The sequence below is a fragment of the Piliocolobus tephrosceles genome, chromosome 8, assembly GCF_002776525.5.
Source record: "Piliocolobus tephrosceles isolate RC106 chromosome 8, ASM277652v3, whole genome shotgun sequence".
Lineage (NCBI taxonomy): Eukaryota > Metazoa > Chordata > Mammalia > Primates > Cercopithecidae > Piliocolobus > Piliocolobus tephrosceles.
In genome coordinates this window covers 5,788,659-5,812,483 of record NC_045441.1, presented here as the reverse complement: position 1 = coordinate 5,812,483, position 23,825 = coordinate 5,788,659, and the positions used below count along the sequence as shown (strand labels likewise).

Here is a 23,825-nt window from a genome sequence, read left to right as displayed (position 1 = left end):
GCTCACGCCTGTAATCCCAGCACTTTGGGAAGCCGAGGCAGGCAGATCATGAGGTCATGAGTTCAAGACCAGTCTGGCCAACATGGTGAACCCTCGCCTCTACTAAAAATACATAAAAACTAGCTGGCTGTGGTGGCGCATGCCTGTAATCCTAGCTGTTCTGGAGGCTGAGGCAGGAGAATCACTTGAACCCAGGAGGCAGAAGTTGCAGTGAGCCAAGATCGCACCACTGCACTCCATCCTGGGCAACAGAGCAGGACTCCATCTCCGGGGGAAAGAAAGATGGCACTGTCTGTAGTATTAATGGATAGATCCCTCATTAGGTTAATCTAATTTGAAGGGCACTACTATAAGGAATTAAATACCTTTTTTTTTTTTTTTTTTTTGAGACAGTTTCACTCTTGTCACCCAGGCTGGAGTGCAGTGTGTGATCTTGGCTCACTGCAACCTTCATCTCCCAAGTTCAAGTGATTCTCCTGTCTCAGCCTCCCAAGTAGTTGGGATTACAGGCTACCACGCCCGGCTAATTTTGTATCTTTAGTAGAGACGGGGTTTTGCCATGTTGGCCAGGCTGTTCTCAAACTCCTGACCTCGAGTGATCTGCCTGCCTTGGCCTCCCAAAGTGCTGGGATTACAGGCGTGAGCCACCGCACCTGGCCAAGAATTAAATACTTTAAAGTCCTAGCTGGGCACAGTGGCTCATGCCTGTATTCCCAGTGCTTTGGGACACCTAGACATGAGAATCACAGAGGCTGGAAGTTCAAGACCAGCCTGGGCAACATAGCAAGACCCTGTCTATACCCAAAAAAGACCAAAAAAATTTTGGGCCGGGCGCGGTGGCTCACGCCTGTAATCCCAGCACTTCGGGAGGCCGAGGCGGGTGGATCACGAGGTCAGGAGATCGAGACCATCCTGGCCAACATGGTGAAACCCTGTCTCTACTAAAAAATACAAAAAATTAGCCAGGCGTGGTAGCAGGTGCCTGTAGTCTCAGCTACTTGGGAGGCTGAGGCAGGAGAATGACATGAACCTGGGAGGCGGAGCTTGCAGTGAGCCAAGATTGCGCCATTGCACTCCAGCCTGGGTGACAGAGCAAGACTGCGTCTCAAAAAAAAAAAAAAAAATTTACCTTTAAAAAGAGGTAAAACACAATACTGAATAAACATTAACTAGATATGTTTGAACTGTGTATCTTGGAATTGGTACCGAGTTCACACTCGGTTACCCATGTCTTCGCCATGGCCTCATTATTGTGCTGTTTGCTAGTGTGTAATTGCAGCATAAATACGAGTCTGACATAAGATTATTCTCAGTTATCAAGGAGCATTATATTCGGTGTACTCTTACTAAATTTTATGCCTTTTTTTCCACAGTATTTGCAAACGCTACATTTGCAGTCATGTGACCTACTTGACATTTTTGGTGGAATCAGCTTCTTCCCGTTGGATAAAATGACTTATTTGAAAATCCAATCCTTTATTAATAGAATGGAGGAAAGCCTGAATATAGTCAAATACACTGCGTTTCTCTATAACGATCAGCTCATCTGGTAGGTACACCCCGAGGCGTGGTATTGAAAGAAGAAATGGAGATAATGAAAACAGCAATGACTGGATTGATGGCAGGTTGTCAAACAGGAACTTGCAGGGGGAGGCTGGGTAGGAAGCATCTTCATAGATATTGTCAAAATAAAGCAGTGATTATTTAAAGCAGAACTAGGGTGATTTGGGTTAAAATTTCCACACAGAGGAGTTTAAAACTGGTTGCATGAAAGATGTAAGGCTGGGCGCAGCAGCTCACGCCTATAATCTTAGTACTTTGGGAGGCTGAGTCGGGCAGATCACTTGAGGTCAGGAGTTTGAGACCAGCCTGGCCAACATGGGGAAACCCCGTCTCTACCCAAAATACAAAACTTAGCTGGGCGTGTTGGCTCATGCCTGTAGTCCCAGCTACTCGGGAGGCTGAGGCAGGAGAATCGCTTGAACCTGAGAGGCGGAGGTTGCAGTGAGCCAAGATAGCGCCACTACTCCAGCCTGGCAACAGAGGGAGACTCAGTCTCCAAAAAAAAAAAAAAGAGAAAATGTTCCTATCAAGTAAGGTTTAGAATCCTATTTTTCTTTTGGAGTTTTTTCCAAAATGACAAATGTGAGAAGTGGAAATTTTGTAGCTTTTTTTTTTTTTTTTCTTATAGAGACAGGGTTATTGTGTTGGCCGGGCTGGTCTCAAGCTCCTGGCCTCAAGCGATGCACCTGCCTCAGCTTCCCAAAGTGCTGGGATTACAGGTATGAGCCACTGCACCTGCTTTCTTTTAAAGAAGCTAGATTTCTTTTTTGAAATCCAAGAAATCCAAAGTGTTATACAAACCAGGAAATTACCTGCTATCGTCAAACTGTTTGTGTCCTGCAGTAGGAACAAGGTGGTCACAAGACTGCCCAGCATACGTGACCCCTCAGAGCTGGGTGGCAACCGAGGCCGTGCACTTTTGGCCTAGAGTAGGTGGACAGAAGCCATGGAGGCATAGCAGGGAGTGGCCGGCCCTCCCGCAGCTGTTCCAGGACCCTCAGGTTTTATGTTCCCATTGACTATAGCCCACTTTCTTTTCTTTTTCTTTTTTTTTTTTTTTGAGACAGAGTCTCACTCTCTTGCCCAGGCTGGAGTACAATGGCACGATCTTGCTTGGCTCACTGCAACCTCCACCTCCTGGGTTCAAGCGATTCTCCTTCCTCAGCCTCCTGAGTAGCTGGGATTACAGGCACATACCACCATGCCCAGCTGTTTTGTATTTTTAGTAGAGATGGGGTTTCACCATGTTGGCCAGGCTGGTCTTAAACTCCTGACCTCAGATGATTTGCCTGGATTGGCCACCCAAAGTGCCTTGATTACAGGTATGAGCCCCTGCACCTGGCCTAGCCCAGTTTCTTAATTAGGGGCGTGGCCATATTTTACTACTATAGCATGAGTTCAGCTAATAGAAAAGGCCAAACTAGTTCCCCTGAAATTTACCTTCCCTGCCAAAATCTTGTAGCTCCATTTTAAGAAGAGAAACAAGTTACTGTAAAGAAATTTGAGGCCGGGCGTGGTGGCTCACGCCTGTAATCCCAGCACTTTGGGAGGCCGAGGCGGGCGGATCACGAGGTAGATCGAGACCATCCTGGCGAACATGGTGATGTTCTCTACTAAAAATACAAAAAAATTAGCTGGGCGAGGTGGCGGGCGCCTGTAGTCCCAGCTGCTCGGGAGGCTGAGGCAGGAGAATGGCGTGAGCCCGGGAGGCGGAGGTTGCAGTGAGCCGAGATGGTGCCACTGCACTCCAGCCTGGGCGATAGAGCGAGACTCCGTCTCAACAACAACAACAAAAAAACAAAAATCTGATTCCAGTTGATAAACAACTTGGTGGATTTCCACATGAACTTTGTTACCTCCTAGGAGGACAACACAAATTTCTGGTGAAAACCCACCTCCTGTTTTTTTTTTTTTTTTGAGATGGAGTCGCTTTCTGTTGCCCAGGCTGGAGTGCAGTGGCATGATCTTGGCTTGCTGCAACCCCTGCTTTCTGGGTTCAAGCAATTCTCCTGCCTCAGCATCCCGAGTAGCTGGGATTACGTGCATACCACAATACCCAGTTAATTGTAGAGATGGGGTTTCACCATGTTGGTCAGGCTGGTCTTGAACTCCGGACCTCAAGTGATTGGCCTGCCTCGGCCTCCCAAAGTGCTGGCATTACAGGCGTGAGTCACCGTGCCCGGCCTCCACCTACTTTTTGATTGGACATATTGTTTATGAGGCAACCTTCCACTGTACTGACTCTGCTGTAGTTGCTTTCTGTGATACACACACGATGTTAGTAAAGTGAAATACTGCTGTGAAATGCAGGAGATGGGAGGATAGTTGTGCTTCTGCAGAGGGAGTGGCTCCTCCCCAGATGAAAATGACAGGAGGCACTTGCAAGTTACATGCATCCACGGTGGTAGGGAGGTGTAGTGTGACAAGCCAGAATCCAGCAGCAGTGGCCCATGGCCTTGACTCTACCAAAAAGAGAAAAGTAGCTGAGATTCTGATCTCTGGGACGGAACACAAGCCCTGCCTGAGAGTTTGCACTCTCAGGGTGCAAACTCCTGAGAGTGAGGAAGAATGAAAGAGCAGAGGGTCCTCCAGGAGCTCATTCTGGGAGACCCTGGAGCGAGAGTGACCAGCAGGGTTGGTCCTTGGAAGCCTGGAGTCACAGGACAATCTGGTGCCCAGCTTCGGGGATCCTGTTGGCATCGTCGTCTTGGAATAGCATCCGAGGGGTTGAGTAGGGCACAGCTCTGGTGGCTGCATAGAACTGTTCTGTTGTCACCTCTGGTGTGCTCGTGGGGGAAAGGTCAGTCCCAGGAAGTAGCAACAAAAAGAACCTTCAAGAAAAACAGCATGTTACTCCAGGCGCGATCGCTTCCACCTGTCATCTCAGCACTTTGGGAGGCTGAGGCAGGAGGATCACCTGAGACCAGGAGTTCAAGAGAATCCTGGGCAACATAGACTATATCTCTACAAAAAATGCAAAAAAAAAAAAAAAAAAAAAATCAGCTGGGCACTGTGGTGCGCACTTGACAGTCCCAGCTACAGAGACTACAGGGGTTGAGGCCGGAGAATCACTTGAGCCCGGAAGTTTGAGGTTGCAGTGAGCTATGATAGCACCACTGTACTCCAGCCTGAGTGACAGAGCAAGACCCCGTCTAAGAAAAAAACACGTTTTGACGGAATTGCTTATTCCAAAGCTGTTATATTTAAATGCCAAGAAAGACTTTTAAACCAGGTGTGGTGGCACGTATCTATAGTCCCAGCTACTGGGGAGGAGAAGGCAGAAAGATCGCTTGAGCCAGGAGTTGCTTGGAGAGCAGCCTGGACAATATAATGAGGCTGTGTTGTCTCAGCCTGGACATTATATTGTCATTATATTGTCTCAGCCTGGACAATATAATGAGGCTCTGTCTCCACCAAAAAGGGGGAAATAAAAGAATTTTTCGCAAGCAGAGTAAATATTACCCTTATGTATTTACTTAGTATATTGTTTTGATTTTCTTTTTTGAGACAGAGTCTCACTTGCTCGGTCGCCCAGGCTAGAGTGCCATGGTGTGATCTCAGCTCACTTCAACCTCTGCCTCCCAGGTTCAAGCGATTCTCATGCCTCAGTCTCCCAAGTAGCTGGGATTAGAGACGCGTGCTATCAGTCCTAGCAAAATATTGTATTTTTTAGTATAGCCAGTGTTTCGCCATGTTGGCCAGGCTGGTGTTGAACTCCTGACCTCAGGTGATCTGCACACGTTGGCCTCCCAAAACCTGCTGGGATTATAGGTGTGAGCCACCGCGCCTGGCCACTTTCAGGATATTTCAGTGATCTTGAATAGAAAACCCCCAGATCCAGCCTCACTGTCTGTCTGTCTCTCTTTTAAAAAACCGATTCCAGAGTCTGATGCCTGCTAGTTTCTCTGTGCTTTTTCCATGTGCTGTTCCTTCCTGCCTCATTTCAGATCAGATGGTTTACCTGAAAGCTTGTTTTTCTCCTCCTCTCCTTTTTCTACACCGAGGTCCAGAGAATTAAAATCCATGTAACATTTCTGAGACCTAGGATCAGGTTCCCTGTCTACAGTATACCCATATTTTCCCAGGGGGCTGGGGAGAGAATGTGGGGTTACCCTATAACCCAGGAAGCTAAGAGACATCTGCTCCTAAAATGAAACTGTGGCTTTGGAGGTTTCCTGCATAATCCTACATGGAATTCAACCAGAGAGTCCGATCCCTTGTGACTTTTTATCTCAAATGGCTTGTGAAATACAAGACTACATAGGAGTAGCCTTTTGCAGGCGGGGATGAAGTTCCAGTCCCTGGACTCCAGTTTAACTCTTCGCCTTCCTGAACTTCGCAGTCAGGAGGTGAGCCTCTTGATACAATGTTAAAGAAAAAAGCACCGATAGTCCCAGCTACTCAGGACGCTGAGGTGGGAGGTTCGCTTGAGCCTAGGAATCGGAGGCTGCAGTGAGCTGTGGTCACACCACTGTAATCCAGCCTGGGTGACAGACAAGACTCGTCTCTTGAAAAGCGAAAAAAGATGAGGCCAGGCACAGTGGCTCACATATGTAATCCCAGCACTTTAGGAGGCTGAGCCAGGAGCACTGCTTGAGTCCAGGAGTTTGAAACCAGCCTGGTGACATAGCAAGACCCCTATCTCTACATAAAGTAGAAAAATTAGCTGGGCATGGTGGTGCACGCCTGTAGTCCCAGCTAGTCTGGAGGCTGAGATGGGAGGACCGCTTGAGTCCTGGAGGCCGAGGCTGCAGTGAGCCGTGATCACACCACTGCACCCGGCCTGGGTGACAGAGCAAGACGTTGTCTCGAAGTTTTTTTTTTTTTTTTTTTTTAATAAAAAATGAGCTTTATCCAGGGCTTAAATTTCTTTGGAAAAGTTTGACAAAGTATACCACGTAAATTCAGATTTACCTCAGTGCTAAGAATTATGTTTAGGAAAAAGGAAACTCATTAGATTGTTTTGGGTTTTATGTAGCTTTAGACTTTAAAAAGTTAGAATTTATTCTGTGTCGCTAAAAATGACTTGAAAAAAAAAATTTTTTTTTTTTAAATGAGCTTTATCACAGCAGTGGAAAGACGGAAGACAATTCCAAAACGTTTAACCCAGTGCTTTTCTGATGTTCCAGGAGTGGATTAGAACAAGACGACATGAGAATTTTGTACAAATACCTTACCACTTCCCTTTTTCCAAGGCACATCGAGCCCGAGGTATGACGGGGACCACAGCTGCACACACTTACTCACATCCAGGGCACAGAGAGGGCGGGTGGAGTACGATGTGGTGCCTAAGCATTTCTGATCATTGCTGATGTATATGTTTTCTTAGTGTGATATTGATGTCATTGTGTATCAATTAGCACGGAAAACCACACGCAGCTCTTCTCCAGTGTGTGACATTCCGATGTGATGCAGAAAGCATCGTTTCATATGTGTGTGTGTTGGTTTTTTCTGTGTGTTTTTGTTTGTTTTTTTGAGACGGAGTCTCGAACTTTTGCCCGGGGTGGAGAGGTTCAAGCGATTCTCCTTGCCTCAGCCTCACAAGTAGCTGGGATTACAGGCGCTCGCCACCACGCCCAGCTAGTTTTTTTGTAATTTTAGTAGAGACGGGTTTCACTACGTTGGCCAGGCTGGTCTCGAACTCCTGACCTCGTGATCTGCCCACCTTGGCCCTCCCAAAGTGCTGGGATTACAGGCATTAGCCACCGCCCCCAGTCCAGAAAGCATGTTTTTAAGAGGAGTGAGTCATTGAGTAGAGGAAAAATTGGATTTTATTTTACTTTTAATTTGTATGTTTTATTTATTTATTGAGAGAGTTTTGTTCTTGTCGCCCAGGCTGGAGTGCAATGGTGCAATCTCAGCTCACTTGCAACTTCCACCTCCTGGATTCAAACAATTCTCCTGCCTCAGGCTCCCCAGTAGCTGAGATTACAGGCGTCCGCCACCATGCTCAGCTAATTTTTGTATTTTTAGTAGAGACGGGGGTTTCACCATCTTGGCTAGGCTGGGCTCGAACTCCTGATCTCAGGTGATTGACCCTTCTCAGCCTCCCCAAGTGCTGTGATTACAGGCGTGAGCTGCCACTCCTGGCCGAAAAATTGGATTTTAGATCGGGTTCTAGGAACCTTTAAAATGCCAGTGATCTTTAAAACAGTTGACCTGTGTCGTCTTCTCCTCTATCAACATGAGACCGAATTTTCAGTAGATGTTTTAGTGCCTACCTGGCTTTCTACTGTAGTACTGAATTTCCCGGTTTTCTGCAGAGAACTTGTAAATGATATCGCTGTGTTGTCCTGAAAGTATTTTCAGAGCTTAACACACAAAAATCATTTGGCTCGGTTGAACTCACTCTCTCCGCTTGTTCGTTCCCTCTCTCTTGTCCTCCCTCTCTCAATTTTTTTTTTTTTTTTTTTTAGAGACAAGGTCTCACTGCGTTGCCTCGTCTGGTCTCAAACTCCTGGGCTCAAGTGGTCCTCCCGCCTCAACCTCCCAAGTAGCTGAGACTACAGGTGTATGCACCACACCTGGCTAATTTTTTTTTTGTAGACATGGGATCTTGCCATGTTGCCCAGGCTGGTCTCAAACTCCTGGGCTCAAGTAATCTGCCTGCCTCGGCCTCCCAATGTGCTGGGATTATAGGCGTGAGCCCCCTCACCTGGGCAAAAATTTAAAACGTAGCCAGGTGTGCTCACACATGCCTATATCAGGAGGCTGAGGTGGGAGGATTGCTTGAGCTCAGGAGTTCAAGGCTACAGTGAGTCATTATCATGCCGCACTGCATTCCAGCCTGGGCAACAGAACAAGATCCTGTCTCTAAAAGAAAAAGACAAATGGCATGGAACTAACTTAGTAGATAATGAATGCTGTTTTTCAAAGCTTGGAAAATAAATAAAAAGTCTGATAAGTCATTCTGAACCCTAAATTTATTTGCAGTTAGCAGGAAGGGATTCTCCAATAAGAGCAGAAATGCCAGGAAATCTTCAGCACTATGGAAGGTAGGACTTCTGTTCTTTGACTTATGATACTGGGTTTTCTTTCTTCCTTTTCCTTTCTTTTTTTCTTGACTCAGAGTTTGGCTCTGTTACCCAGGCTGGAGTGCAGTGGCAAGATCTCGGCTCACTGCAACCTCTGCCTCCCAGGCTCAAGCGATTCTCATGCCTCAGCCTCCCCAGTAGCTGAAACCACAGGCCCAAGCCACTGTGCCTGGCTAATTCATTTTGTATTTTTAGTAGAGACACGGTTTCATCATGTTGGCCAGGCTGGTCTTGAACTCCTGACTTCAAGTGATCTACCTGCCTTGGCCTCCCAAAGTGCTGGGATTACAGGTGTGAGCCACCATGCCTGGCCTATTATCTTTTTGGTAAAGATAATATGGACATTGAAATATCTTTGTGCCATCTGATTGACAGTAATCAATAAAGGAAAGTTTATTGTTTCCAATGAGTTAAAACTTACTTTAGCATACCCCGCCTTTTTTTTTTTTTTTTTTTGAGATGGAGTGTCTGTCGCCCAGGCTGGAGTGTGGAGTGCAGTGGCACGACCTCAGCTCACTGTAGACTCCGCCTCCCGGGTTCAAGCAATTCCCCTGCCTCAGCCTCTCGAGTGGCTGGGATTACAGGTGCCCACCACCACGCCCAGCTAATTTTTGTATTTTCAGTAGAGACGAGGTTTTGCCATGTTGGCCAGGCTGGTCTTGAACTCCTGACTTCAGGTGATCCACCCACCTCGGCCTCCCAAAGTGCTGGGATTACAGGCGTGAGCCACCACGCCTGGCCAGCATATTCTGATACGGTGTTATCCAAATAGCACCTGGCATCGAAAGCAACTGGTGAATATTAAGTAGGAGTGTGTTCTGTTTCTAGATTCCTGATTCTCATTCACCTCATTGAATCAAGTCATGTCTGTTCTTGCTTTTAAGATTTCTTACCGGACCCTTGAACCTTAATGATCCAGATGCAAAATGCAGATTCCCCAAAATTTTTGTAAATACAGATGACACTTATGAAGAGCTCCATTTAATTGTTTATAAGGTAACAACTTTTTTCCCTCCAGCGTTACTGATTAATACTGAAGTCGGTCTTTCTTGCACGTGTACATGAGTGTGTATGCAAACCTCTTAAATGTTTCTTGGAAAAGATGTTGGAAGTTCCGATTATGGTAAAACTCAAAATGGGTGTTCTTCCGGAGTAATAAGTTTATTTTCAGCTCCTTTTAAACAGTTATTAGTGAAAGAGGAACTGTTTAAGATGGTGATTCATAAACGTGTGAAGTCCCACGTGCTCTCAAACCAAAGGCTGTCAGAGGTTGGTGCTGCCTGTTCTCGAAATGGCTCCGGATGGGGGCCGTGGCCACGTGTCTGTGCATGTTGCTTTTGCTCTGATTTTAAGGCTATGGGCTTGCTAATTCCATAAGGATCGTATTTTGTTTTTGTCAGGACATCATCTTGTAAGGATATGTACTCAGGTTGTGTTTCCAATTAAAGGCAGTTTTTCGTTCAAGAAAGAAGTCAGAGCATGCGCAGGTGCTTCTCTTCTTTCCTGCCTGAGGCTGCGGAGAAGTTTTCATTCATAAAGGCTCAGAAATGATGCTGCCGGGGAGCAGGAAGGAGCGGGGTGTGTCAGGATGAGGGAGTCCTGTCCCTCTCTGGAAGGTAGACGGGACTTGTCAGCCACGCCTGATGGAGGGCGGTGCCGGAACAGGCCTGGAATATGAGTGGCAACCCTGTGCTAAGGCAAAGGACCCACAGCCCTGCGGAAGCCCAGAGAAGCTCCTGACTTGGAGGAGGGGTCACCTGAGTTGTCAGAGTGGGGACTGGGCCTGGAAGGGTGGGGAAGTGAAGTGAAGTGTGGCAGAGAGGCCAGTCAGCCTCCCCTTCCCCCATCCTTGCACAGATAGGCCCGCGGCTGAGCATCCATCCCTGGGTGACAAGTGAGGGTCTGTTTAAAGAAAGGAGACAGTCTGAAGAGACCCCGAGTGGCTAACGTGGATGTCTGCCCCTGAGAGTGAGGCCCTGCTCTCTCTGGCATTTCTGTCTCCCAGGCGGAACTGAGACCTTCATCCTACTCTGAGTGAAGCCTGGGGAGCCTTCGCATTTCCTCAATGTTAACTATGGCTGTGAAAACAAAACTGGAGGTCTCGAAAGAAACAAAAATGATTCCAAGGACAGACAAGAACTTTAAAAAATTAATATCCACTGACTAGAAGAGTTGTATCTATTAATATAAAATGGAAATGGGCCAGGTGCAGTCCCAGCACTTTGGGAGGCCAAGGTGGATCACTTGAGGCCAGGAGTTAGAGGCCAGCCTGGGCAATATAGTAAGACCCTGTGTCGACAGAAAAATGTTGAAAAATAGCCAGGCATGGTAGTGCTCGTCTGTAGTCCAGCTACTCAGGAGGCTGAGGCAGGAGAACCACTTGAGCCCAAGAGTTGGAGGCTGCAGTGAGCTATGATCACACCACTGCATTCTAGCCTGGGTGACAGAGTGAAACCCTGTCTCAAAAATAAGGAAACTGGCATCAACAGTTTCATATCCAGCACCAGACATTATGTGACAGTGGAAGAGACTCAGAGTTCTGAGAGAAGATGAATTTGAGCACAGAGTTCTTTGCCACGCCAAGCTGTCAACCACAGATGAGACAAAAGACATTAGCCCAGGCACGGTGGCTCACGCCTGTAATCCCAACACTTTGGGAGGCCGAGGTAGGTGGATCACCTGAGGTCTGGAGTTCGAGATCAGCCTGGCCAACATGGGAAAACCCTGTCTCTACTAAAAATACAAAAAATCAGCCGGGCGTGGTGGCTCACGCCTGTAATCCCAGCTACTCTGGAGGCTGAGGCAGGAGAATCACTTGTACCCGGGAGGCAGAGGTTGCAGTGAGCTGAGATTACACCACTGCACTCCAGTCTGGGCAACAGAGCAAGACTCTGTCTCAAAAAGAAAAAAAAAACCACGTTAAATAGGAAAAGCCTCAAAAAGTTGACCCTCATGCACCCTTCCTCAGGGTGTCACACAGGGTCACCCGTCAGCAGAATAAGTGAACAAACCGGGAAAGAACAGTTGGGATCCAGAGCAGTAGTTCTCACGCATGAGACGGTACAAGGAAATCTTGGGGTGATCAGGCTCTTAAGGTCTGTTGGCGACACCCCACCTCCAGCACCTCCGTGACCGAGCAGGAGGAGGGAGGGCTCCAGGGTTCAAGCCGCCAAAATAAAAAGATGTTTTGTTCATCACATGGCGTGCTTGAGAGAGTCAAAGTTGAGCTGCGACAGAGGCAGGGAAGGGGAGATTCCAGGAAGAGCCTACAGAAAGATGTGGTCGAAAAAGCAAACCAAAATGTTGGAGGTGTAACTTAGAGCAGGAATTGGAAGAATGTCCATTTGTGGATCAGGCGAAAATTCGAGACCCCATCTCAAGAAAACAATCATTCCCCTTTGAATGACCCAGGTAATGACTCTGAAATCTCCATAAGCCTGGTGTGTAATATGCTTGTTGATTGCATTTGTGTTTTTAGAGTCAATCTATAGATATAATTTGGCATGTGATAATGGGATTGTGGCTGTGTTCAAGGGCCCTTATCTTTTTCTTAATGACTTTGAGATACAATGCACGTACCATACAACTCACCCTTGTATACTTAAAATGTACAATTTAGTGATTTCTAGTTGCAAAGTTCATGAGTCTCCAAGACCATCCTCACTTCTGACACCAGCTGCAAGTCTAGGAGTCCCCATGACCACCTTTAGGGTAAGAGTTCGCTAGAAGTACTTCAGGACTCAGAAAAGGCTTTCTACAGCAGTACGCCCAAGGCAAAGGCCAAGTGTTCCAGAACCCCCAGTGGGTACCTGAAACCGGGGACAGTACCAAACCCTTCACATACTGTGTTTTTTCCTGTATGTACATGCCTGTGATAATGTTTAATTTATACATTCAGTACAGTAAGAGATTAATAGCAATAATAAGGCCGGGCACAGTGGCTCACACCTGTAATCCTAGCACTTTGGGAGGCCAAGGCAGGCAGGTCACTTGAGGCCAGGAACTTGAGACCAGCCTGGCCAGCATGGTGAAACCCTGCCTCTACTACAAATATAAAAATCAGCCAAGCATGATGGCATGCACGTGTAATCCGAGTTACTCAGGAGGCTGAGTCAGGAGAATCGCTTGAACCTGGGAGGCAGAGGTTGCAGTGAACCAAGATAGTGCCATTATACTCCAGCCTGGACGAGAGAGTGAGACCCCATCTCACGAAAAGTAATAGTAATCATGATTGGACAATAACAATATGCTGCAATAAAAGTAATGAGAATGTGGTTTGCTTCCCCCTTACCGCAGTATTTTATTACACTGTCCCTCACATGACTGAAACCACGGGAAGCAAAACCAGGGATAAGGAAGAATGTATGCACAGCTGCGGTTCATTACGGTGAAAGAAGAATAAAGGTTAAAATCAGCCCGGGGAAGAGGCACATGGGCAGGGCCCAGCAGCCACCAATGGAAGGACCAGGAGTCCTTCCATTTGCTTTAGTTTTGTTTGGTTTTTTGGGTTTCTGGTTTTTTGTTTTTTGTTTTTTTTGAGATGGAGTCCCGCTCTGGTGTGAGCTTCCGGCTGTCCTCTCCCGTTGGGGTCATGTGGACAGCACAGTGCCTGTTTCCCCATTGAGGATGTATGGCAGTCTCTATGGAGTGCTGCCATCCAGGGAAGCTCACCTGAGCCTCGAGATCCAGAGTTTTTATTGGGGATTGGCCACAGAGACACAGCTGGGCCTGTGTGGCCAGCCTTAGTCTCCAGCCCTCCAGAGTGGAGTGGGTGCTGTACAGCCTTGGGCTGTAATGGATATTGGCCTGTAGTTTTGTTTTCTTGTGATATCTTTGGGCAATGCTGGCCTGATAGAATGTATTGGGAAGTGTTCCCTCCTATTTTTTTGGAAGACAGTGAAGCACTGGTGTTAATTCCTCTTTACATGTTTCATAGAATTCACAGTCAAGCTCTCTGCATCTGGGCTTTTCTTTGTGGGAAGTTTTAAAGTTAATTAACTGTGCGTAGCGTTCCATTATTGGAACACTAAGCTTGTGGGAGTTATTTATATCCTGCTGGAGGTCATCGCTAAGGTCTCATTTTTCACAGAAAAGATTTACAACCTCCAGCATAAATAGGTTAATCTCTTTACGTGTTAGAGGTTTATTTTGATTTTGTTTCTTCTTGAGTCAGCTTTGGTAGTTTGTGTCTTTCTAGGAATTTGTCCGCTTCAATTTGATTTGATTTGTCGGCACGTGGGTTTTCATGGTATTATAGGTAAAGCCAGATACTCCTTCATTTTTCCTGTAAAGTCAGTAGTGATGTCTCCTCTTTCATTCCTGGTTTTAGTAATTTGAGTCTTCTCTGTTTGTTTCTTGTTCTACAGTCTAGCTGAAGGTTCTTCATACTTCTGGAATCTTCACAAGAAAAAAGGAAAAGGTTTTCGATGTTGGTCTTTTCAGACAACTAACTTTTGGTTTCATTTATTTTCTCTGTGATTTTTCTCTATCGAGTTTGTTTCTGCTCTCATCTTTTAGTATTTCCTTCCATTTGCTTTAGGTTTCTTTGGGTTTTTTTGTTGTTTTTTTTTTTGGTTTTTGAAACAGTCCCGCTCTGTCACCCAGGCTGGAGTGCAGTGGCACAGTCACTGCAACCTCTGCCTCTCAGGTTCACACAATTCTCTTGCCTCAGCCTCCTGAGTAGCTGGGATTATAGGCGCACACCACCACGCCCGGCTAATTTTTTTGTACTTTTAGTAGAGACGGGGTTTCACCGTGTTAGGCTGGTCTTAAACTCCTGACCTCAGGTGATCCACCCGCCTTGGCCTCCCAAAGTGCTGGGATTACAGGTGTGAGCCACTGCACCCGGCCCCACTTGCTTTAGGTTTAGTTGACTCCTTTTGTCCAGGATCTTAAGACGAAAGGTCGGGTCACTGATTTGAGATCTTTCATCTCTGAGACAGGATCTCGCTCTCAGAAGTGGGAAGAGGTACTGGGGCAGGTGGGAATGTGATTTCAGGAGCGGAGGCCTGTGGCTGGTGGAAGGCGGCCAGCGGAGGAAATAGAATGGCTGTAAACCATAGAGGAGGAGGGGGGAAGGCAGATGGGGGTCACACCCGTCATGACATGAGCAGGAAGTCAATACGATGTCTAAAGAGGGTATGCTAAAGAGTTAGGATAAGCCCGTTGTCTAATAACAGGTTAAAGTGGTTGCCGGGGAGGAGGGCTCAGAGAAGGAAGTCTGTGGCTTTCATTGTCAGGCTTGATATTCTGTTGAGCCTTTTTTTTTTTTTTTTTTTTTTTTTTGGGAGACGGAGTTGCCCAGGCTGGAGTGTAGTGGTGGGATCTCGGCTCATTGCAAGCTCTGCCTCCCGGGTTCACGCCATTCTCCTGCCTCGGACTCCCAAGTAGCTGGGACTACAGGCGCCCGCCACCACACCTGGCTAATTTTTTGTATTTTTAGTAGAGATGGGGTTTCACTGTGTTAGCCAGGATGGTCTCGATCTCCTGACCTCGTGATCCGCCTGCCTTGGCCTCCCAAAGTGCTGAGATTACAAGCATGAGCCACCATGCCTGGCCTATTGAGCCTTTTTTAACCATAATTGTTTTGATAATTTTTTTTTTTTGAGACGGAGTCTCGCTCTGTCGCCCAGGCTGGAGTGCAGTGGCCGGATCTCAGCTCACTGCAAGCTCCCCTCGCCTCCGGGTTTACGTCATTCTCCTGCCTCAGCCTCCCAAGTAGCTGGGACTACAGGCGCCCACCACCTCACCTAGCTAGTTTTTTGTATTTTTTAGTAGAGACGGGGTTTCACCATGTTAGCCAGGATGGTCTTGATCTCCTGACCTCGTGATCCACTTGTCTCGGCCTCCCAAAGTGCTGGGATTACAGGCTTGAGCCACTGCGCCCAGCCGATAAATTTTAAACATTTTTGGTTATCTGCGGTCCTGGTTGTAGGTTGCTATGTCTAATGTAATAACTGCAATTATTTGCTGTAATAAAGTGAGACAAGATGATATCCATTTGCTGTCTTTGTAAACTTGTGTCAGTGGAAATCATCACAGAATAATTGACAGTTTCTGCCAGTTCTCTCTGGAGTATACACGGAGAGACGAAAACAGTGAGCCCCTAAGCCCCCATCACACAAGTGAATAAGATTCTGGTTTTGTTGCCTCTCCGTGTTGTGTTGTTGGGTTTGCAAGAGCATTTTAAGTCCTCACGTCAGTCACGGACACTTCCCTGTGCTCTCTGATGAGGACGTCTGTGGTCACCTCCCCACAGGCACTGTCACACCTGACAAGGTGCACAGCGCTCCCCTCGCATCACAGAATGGGCAGCCGGTGTCCAGATGGCTCTGGTTGACTGAAAAGCATCTTTTTACCATTGATTTGGCCCTGTTGACTTTGAACAGATTGTGATTATTTGAAAGTCTCCTTTTTTCTACCGTTTCATAACCTTAGGTTTGTTCTCTTCCCAGGCCATGAGTGCGGCTGTGTGCTTTATGATCGACGGTGGGTACGCGCCTTCGTCTCATTTCAGCCTAAGCTTTTTGTACTTTGCTGCGTCCTATTCTTAAATGATATGTTTTGGGGGTTTCAGTTGTTTGGGGGTTTTTTGTTTGAGACGGGGTTTCACTCTTGGAGCGCGGTGGCACGATCGTAGCTCACTGTAGCCTCGACCTCCTGCATTCAAGTGATCTTCCCATCTGGGCCTCCTGGGTCGCTGGGAGCTGCCAACCCACACGGCCGCACCCAGCTAATGTTGTTTAGACAGCGTCTCGCTATGTTGCCCAGGCTAGTATCAAACTCCTGGGCTCAAGTGATTCCCCCCACCTTAGCCTCCCAAAGTGCTGGGATTTCGGGCGTGAGCCCCCACACCCAGCCCATTAAATGATGAATGTGTTGTCGTCAGCAGTGTAGAGGCACAGAGAGGAGCCTGTTCCCCATCTGGGACCCCCCTGGCTCCTGAACTAGCCATTGCTCCTATTTTTTAAGTCCTAGTTTTTCTACTTGTCAGCAGAATGTGGGCATCTTTCTGTGCCCTGCTGACGGCGAGCTGGAGACAGCAGTGGTACCTCTCTCGGGGGGCTCTGAGGATTGAATGAGGTCATGTGTGTGAAGCACCAAACAGCACCTGGCCCGTGAGTGCTATGTAATGTTTGTTAAATAAACATACGACCTTCTGAGGCGTTTCTGGGGTCGGCAGCCGTTTACCACCCCACAGGGTGCACCTCTTCCCAGTGAGAGAAAAAAAAGTCACTTTTTCCCAGTGAGAGAAACCAAACCGGTTTTCCGTGTTCTGTTTCTCCTGTATTTGAGGAGCAGGAGGGGCCTGAGCGTTTCATCGTTTGCTTTCCCAGATCAGTGACGTTTTCGTTTGAATACAGTTGTTGAGCATTGGACAGTCACATGAATCTTACCGCTTTGTTTTGTCATGACTCGCCAGCCTCTATCCCGCCAACGCTGGATTTTTGCCGAAGACTGGATGGCGTCGTCGGGCCCCAGCTCACGGTGCTGGCCTCTGACATCTGCGAGCAGTTGAACATCAACAAGAGGACGTCTGGGTTTGTACTTGACTTTCTGTTCACGTTCAGGCATCGAGCGGCTGGTACAACACGTGTCGTCTTCCTTACACATGTGGGTGGTGGTAACAGTCCTGTGCTCTCGTGGGATCGAGAGAACGGTGACACGTGCCATTCAGGCCTGTCAGAAAGGGTCCCGGGGAAGCCGACCTGAGTTTTTCTGCCCCGTGATGGCAGCTGGGGCCGGGTCTTCTGTTAAATACCTTCCCTCAGCTCCCCGCCGATTGGAACATCCCATTCCACTGGCCCCGATGGTGACGTTCCCATGGGCAGTAGTCAGCGTGGATTTGGTGTGCGCAGACCGAAAGCATTCTGCCTCTCGTGTGAAAATGTGTAGGGGAAACTGGCTGGGATGTGGGCACTGGGCCTGGGTACTCAGTGTGGCAGCCTGAAGGGTCTACACTGAGTGGGAGAGGCGGGATTCCCTCCTCTAACTCTCTAGACACTGAAACGTCCTTCAATTCTTGGTCCCTAGCTTTTGAGACAAAGTCTCACTCTGTCGCCCAGGCTGGAGTGTGCAGTGGCCTGATCTCAGCTCACTGCAGCCTCCGCCTCCCAGGTTCAAGCGATTCTCATGCCTCAGCCTCTCGAGTAGCTGGCATTACAGGCGTGTACCACCATGCCGGGCTAATTTTTATATTTTTAGTAGAGACAAGGTTTCACTATGTTGGCCAGGTTGGTCTTGAACTCCTGACCTCAAGTGATCCACCCGCCTCAGCCTCGCAAAGTGCTGGCATTACAGTTGTGAGCCACAGCACCCGGCCTTCCCTATATTTTCTCAATACAAAATAGTTATTATAAAGTGAAAAGTGAGGTCATGGAAAGCCCTTTGCGAAGTTGAGTCCTGCTTTTAAATAGGCTCTCTACACATTGGAGAAGTTACTAAAATGCTGTGCATTTCTGCATAAGCTCATGTTCTTAATGTTCATATGTTGTTTTTTTGGGTTTTCCTTGAGATGGAGTCTCGCTCGGTCGCCCAGGCTGGAGTGCAATGGCATGATCTCGGCTCACTGCAACCTCTGCCCTCCCAGGTTCAAGCGATTCTCCTGCCTCAGCCTCCTGAGTAGCTGGATGCCGTCATGCTTGGCTAATTTTTGTAGAGATGGGGTTTTACCATGTTGGTCAGGCTGGTCTCAAACTGCTGATCTTGTGATCCTCCCGCCTCAGCCTCCCGAAGTGTTGGGATTACAGGCGTGAGCCACCACGCCCGGCCCGTATGTTATTTCTGTGTGGTCTTGTATAAGCGTGGGCCTCTGAGAGTGTAGAAGCGAGCAAAGGTGAAAGCACCTATAGATTTTGGGGTGTGGATTACTGCTGTCAACAGCTTACATCTTCATTGGTTTTTGGTTGTTTTTGTTTTTTGAGACAGAGTTTCACCCTTTTATCCAGGCTAGAGTGCAGTGGCATGATCTAAGCTCACTACAACCTCCAGCCCCTGAGTTCGAGCGATTCTCCTGCCTCAGCCTCCCAAGTAGCTGGGACTACAGGCAGGTGCCACCACGCCCAGCTCATTTTTGTATTTTTAGTAGAGATGGGGTTTTGCCATGTTGGCCAGGCTGGTCTTGAACTCCTGACCTCAGGTGATCCACCGACCTTGACCTTCCAAAGTGCTGGGATTACAGACATGAGCCACCGCGCCTGGCCAATAGCTTACATCTCGACAGTACTGCTGAATCATTGAATTCTTTGGCCGTGAAAATACCAGGTTTTCCTTTGTGAAGGAGGCATAGTGAGTTAAATTGGTTTGGATCACGCAGATTATCAACTAACAGATGGAAAGTGACAAAGTGTACTGACCACAGAGAATGCGTCACGTGTTGTTTTTGGTATTTTTGTGGGTTTTTGGAGACAGGGTCTCCTGCTGTCGCCCATGCTGGAGTGCAGTGGCGCAATCATGGCTCACTGCAGCCTTGACCTCCCACGCTCGAAGTGATCCTCCCACCTCAGCCTCCCGGCTGTAGAGCTAGGACTACAGGTGTGGGCCACCACGCCTGGCTAATTTTTGTATTTTTTGGTAGAGACGGGGTTTCGCCATGTTGCCCAGGCTGGTCTTAAACTACTGGGCTCAGGCAGTCCTCCCTCCTTGGCCTCCCAAAGTGCTGGGATTACAGGCGTGAGCCGCCGCGCCTGGCCGCACAGAGTGTTTTGAGGATGATAGAAGCTTACACCCGATTTAAGTTCCTTGTCTATGCAGACGACTCAATTTGCAACTCCTTCCAGTTTTTCTTGTCATTATACTTTCCTTAGCCTTAGGGAGCTACTGAAAACAAATTCTGGTTTTATAAGAAGTTTCTTTTCATGCTCCTGGAAACTAAATCCTCCACGTTCTTTCTTTGCCTAGATGTAGAGTATTTCAGTAGTACCCCACTTGTCCGGAGGTCGGATTTCCGGCACCCCCAGCCCTCCAGAACATGGCTGCTAACCCCGAAGCAAGCAGAGGAGGCTTCTGAGCCCAGGGGCGGGGCTGTGCTCAGGCTCCATCCCAGGCCCCAGGGTGTGCAGTGAGGGGAGGGGAGGGGAGGGGCCCTGGGAGGGGTGAGGCTCAGCTTTTCCCACTAGGTCCCCGAGGAGGTCACAGACGCTGACCTGGGAGGCAGTGTCATAGCATTGCCTAGTCAGTTTACGAAATAAAAAGGCGTATCCCATTTAAAATGTTCATTAGACTGCAGTGGAAAAGGCGACTGCGTTTCACAATGATTTCCACTGGGGATGATAGGAGGAAAAGCTTTGTTACATACATATTGTCGTAGGCTTCCGTCATGAGGCAGGTTAATTTCCATGGGACGCTCCTTCCCCGCACTGGGGGAGGAATGAGATGTTACTCTCCTAACGCAGGGGTCGGCAGCCTTTTACAGTAAAGGACCAAATAAGAAGCATTTCAGACGTCCCGGGCTGTATGTAGATGTTGTGTGTTACAACTCTCAACTGTCATTTTGACGGGAAAGCAGACAACACATGAACGTGTGGCGATGGCGATGCTCCCGTGAAACTTTGTTTAGAAAAAGAGGGCCGGGTGCGGGCACTCACGCCTGTAATCCCTGCCGAGGCGGGCAGATCACAAGGTCAGGAGATCGAGACCATCCTGGCCAACATGGTGAAACCCCATCTCTACTAAAAATACAAAACTTAGCTGGGCGTGGTGGCGTGTGCCTGTAATCCCTGTTCCTCAGGAGGCTGAGGCAGGAGAATCGCTTGAACCCGGGAGGTGGAGATTGCAGTGAGCCGAGATTGTGTCACTGCACTCTAGCCTGGGTGACAGTGAGACTCCATCTCAAAAAAATTTTAAAAAAGAATCTAGTTGTATTGTTTGGTTATATCCATCCAGGGTGTTACCGTCTTTGTGACATGTTTGTACAGGTCTGAGAAAGAACCCCAGTTTAACCGTCTTTGTGACGTTTGTACAGGTCTGAGAAAGAACCCCAGTTTAACCGTCTTTGTGACATGTTTGTACAGGTCTGAGAAAGAACCCCAGTTTAAGTTTATTTACTTCAACCACATGAATCTGGCTGAGAAGAGCACAGTTCACATGAGGAAAACGCCCAGTGTGTCACTCACTTCCGTTCACCCGGATTTAATGAAGATTCTCGGTGACATCAACAGTGACTTCACCAGGTGATTCCAGCCACTTCTCCAATCAGGTGTCCCCTTTTGTTTTTTTTTGAGATGGAGTCTCGCTTTGTCACCCAGGCTGGAGTGCAGTGGCACGATCTCGGCTCACTGCAAGCTCCGCCTCTCGGGTTTACGCCATTCTCCTGCCTCAGCCTCCCAGGTAGCTGAGACTACAGGCGCCCGCCACCACGCCTGGCTAGTTTTTTTTGTATTTTAGTAGAGACGGGGTTTCACCGTGTTAGCCAGAATGGTCTCGATCTCCTGACCTCGTGATCCGCCCGTCTTGGCCTCCCTAAGTGCTGGGATTACAGGCGTGAGCCACCGCGCCCGGCCCAGGTGTCCCCTTTCTAAGAAAAAAAGACACGGAAAGTCCCTTCAAAGCCAAATGACCCAGAGCCCTTTCCATGGGGTTCAAGCTTGAACCACCTTCATGGGCGCCACACTGAGGAGCCCCTTAGTCACCGGTTCCCTCACACGGGACTCCGAGCCTTTTCAATGCCACGTGCGCCCGTTCCATTTCCTGTTCTTGTTTGGGAATGCTTGCTTTCCCAGTCCAGCCATGAGTAACGAACGGCGCCTTCTGAAACTCCTCTTGCAGAGTGGATGAGGATGAGGAGATCATCGTGAAGGCCATGAGTGATTACTGGGTTGTTGGAAAGAAGTCTGATCGGCGGGAGCTCTATGTTATTTTGAATCAAAAAAATGCAAACCTGATTGAAGTAAATGGTAAGTAGGATTTGGTGTTTCAGGAGAATTTTAATGCTGCTGATACGGAAAAGTTGTTTTTTCACTGTATTAAACCTGGTTAAAAAATAGAAACATGATAAACAGAACAAATGTCTGTTGAGATTCTAAGCAGGTGCCTCTACTCAACATTTGGTCCATGTTCTCTTCCTTGGAAAACTGACAGGACTTTCCTGTGGCACAGGAAACTTGACAATGGCCCAAAGAAAATGATTTTCTACAATGCTAAAAAAAAAAAAGAAAAGTAACTTTACTGTGTAGTAAGAAATGTCCCCTTTTTGGAGACAGGGTCTCACTTTGTCATACAGGCTGGAGTGCAGTGGTGCAATCATAGCTCACCACAGCCTCCAACTCCTAGGCTCAAGCAGTCTTCCCACCTCAGCCTCTCGAGTAGCTGAGCCCACAGGCATGTGTCACCATAACCCGCTAATTTTTTTTTTTTTTTTTTGAGACAGAGTCTTGCTCTGTTGCCCAGGCTGGACTCAAACTCCAGGCCTCAAGCGATCCTCCGGCCTCCCAAAGAGCTGGGATTACAGGCAGGAGCCACCTTGCCCAGCCCCAAGTGTCCTTTTTTAATATCCTGTGATATAAACGTATCTTTTTTAGGGAGAAGCTGCCAGGTTCATGTAGCTGTTTACAGCGATCCCTCTATACACTGGCAGAATGATAAGGCATTTTCTCCTGCCTTCCCGCCAACGCGGCCATCCATGCCCACCACATGGGGTGACCCGGCAGCTGCTCTGCTGACAGCTCGGCTGCCCTGGAGAGAGGGGACCTCACCTCGGCAGAGCTGCCCCCTTGGGCACAGCCCCACATGTACACTAAATTCAATGTAAGCGTCTCTTTTTTCCCCTTGTATCTTCTCAGGCATACTACATTTTTCTTTTTTTTTTTTTGAGACGGAGTCTCGCTCTGCCGCCCAGGCTGGAGTGCAGTGGCTGGATCTCGGCTCACTGCAAGCTCCGCCTCCCGGGTTTACACCATTCTCCTGCCTCAGCCTCCCGAGTAGCTGGGACTACAGGCGCCCGCCACCTTGCCTGGCTAGTTTTTTGTATTTTTTAGTAGAGACGGGGTTTCACCGTGTTAGCCAGGAAGGTCTCGATCTCCTGACCTCGTGATCCACCCGTCTCGGCCTCCCAAAGTGCTGGGATTACAGGCTTCAGCCACTGCGCCCGGCCTACATTTTTCTATTATTAACACTTGCATTAGTAATTGTGTGCATTAGAAACATCAGTTAATGCAAGCCTGATCTAAACTGAATTCGATAACATCAAAATCCCGACACATCTGCGGGGCTCTGGGCCTGGAGCTCAGGGTCGCTGTGAGTTTCTCTGTTGTTCCATCAGTTCTCCCAGGATGACGACAGCACCAGCCTCGTGCTTCTAACCCCCTCCCCCGGTGTCCTGGGCACTTTGCTTGCGGTTCCTCAGGCCCCAGGCAGCCGTGTTATGTGCTCAGAACTACTGAGGCCTGGTAGGTTTCTTAGGTGGTTTTCTCCCCTCTTGTTAACATTTCTTGGCTGGGCACAGTGGTTCACGCCTGCAACCCAGCACTTTGGGAAGCCAAGGTGGGCGGATCACCTGAGGTTAGGAGTTCAAGACCAGCCTGGTGAAACCCTGTCTCTACCCTAAAATACAAAAATTAGCCGGGCGTGGTGGTGTGCACCTGTTGTCCCACGTACTTGGGAGGTGGAGGCTGCAGTGAGCCAAGATCACACCAGTACACTCCAGCCTGGGTGACAGAGCAAAACTGTGTCTCAAAAAAAAAAAAGAAAAAATTAAATTCCTTGCCTAGTCTTCTGGGATTTAAGGTCAAAATCAATGCAAATATCTATTCCTAATTTTACCCAAGAAGAATTTAATTATAGATCACTTAACCTTTTAAGTGAGTGCCTCTTCCTTCCTCACTGTTGTCTGTCCTTTTTGCAGAAGAGGTCAAGAAACTTTGTGCAACGCAGTTCAACAACATCTTCTTCTTGGAGTGACCGATGGCTCACCGAAAGCGTATTTAAAAAACGCCCGGCAAACATTTGGTCATATGCAAGTTATTGGTCATATGACGGACTGCATTCAGGACAAGGGAAAAGCAATACTTGATTTGAAGAATCACATTTCTACTCAGTCTCCTCCTGATCGCCTGAGGTTTTTAGATTTTAAATATTTATGTGGAATTAATTAAAGGTAGTTGACTATATCTCTGTCATTCCATTCTTTTGACATTATGTGAATATTTTACTGGAAAATAAGATTAATAAATTGTTAAAGTTTTTAAAATTCTGGTGTTGAGTCTCCTGCTGCCTATCTGTAGATTACACCAG

General features: G+C 47.9%; 1 protein-coding gene across 1 annotated transcript; it reads left to right on the top strand.

The window, feature by feature from the left end:
* The first annotated feature begins 1,340 nt into the window (after positions 1 to 1,340).
* Positions 1,341 to 23,781, top strand: LOC113223328 (vacuolar fusion protein CCZ1 homolog B). Its single transcript, XM_026452804.1, has 9 exons — positions 1,341 to 1,549; positions 6,693 to 6,774; positions 8,497 to 8,558; positions 9,482 to 9,593; positions 16,052 to 16,085; positions 17,020 to 17,137; positions 20,609 to 20,767; positions 21,363 to 21,490; positions 23,437 to 23,781. The coding sequence occupies exons 1-9, from the start codon at positions 1,356 to 1,358 to the stop codon at positions 23,490 to 23,492; spliced, it is 945 nt and encodes a 314-aa protein (XP_026308589.1). The 5' UTR covers positions 1,341 to 1,355; the 3' UTR covers positions 23,493 to 23,781.
* The last annotated feature ends 44 nt before the right edge of the window (positions 23,782 to 23,825 follow it).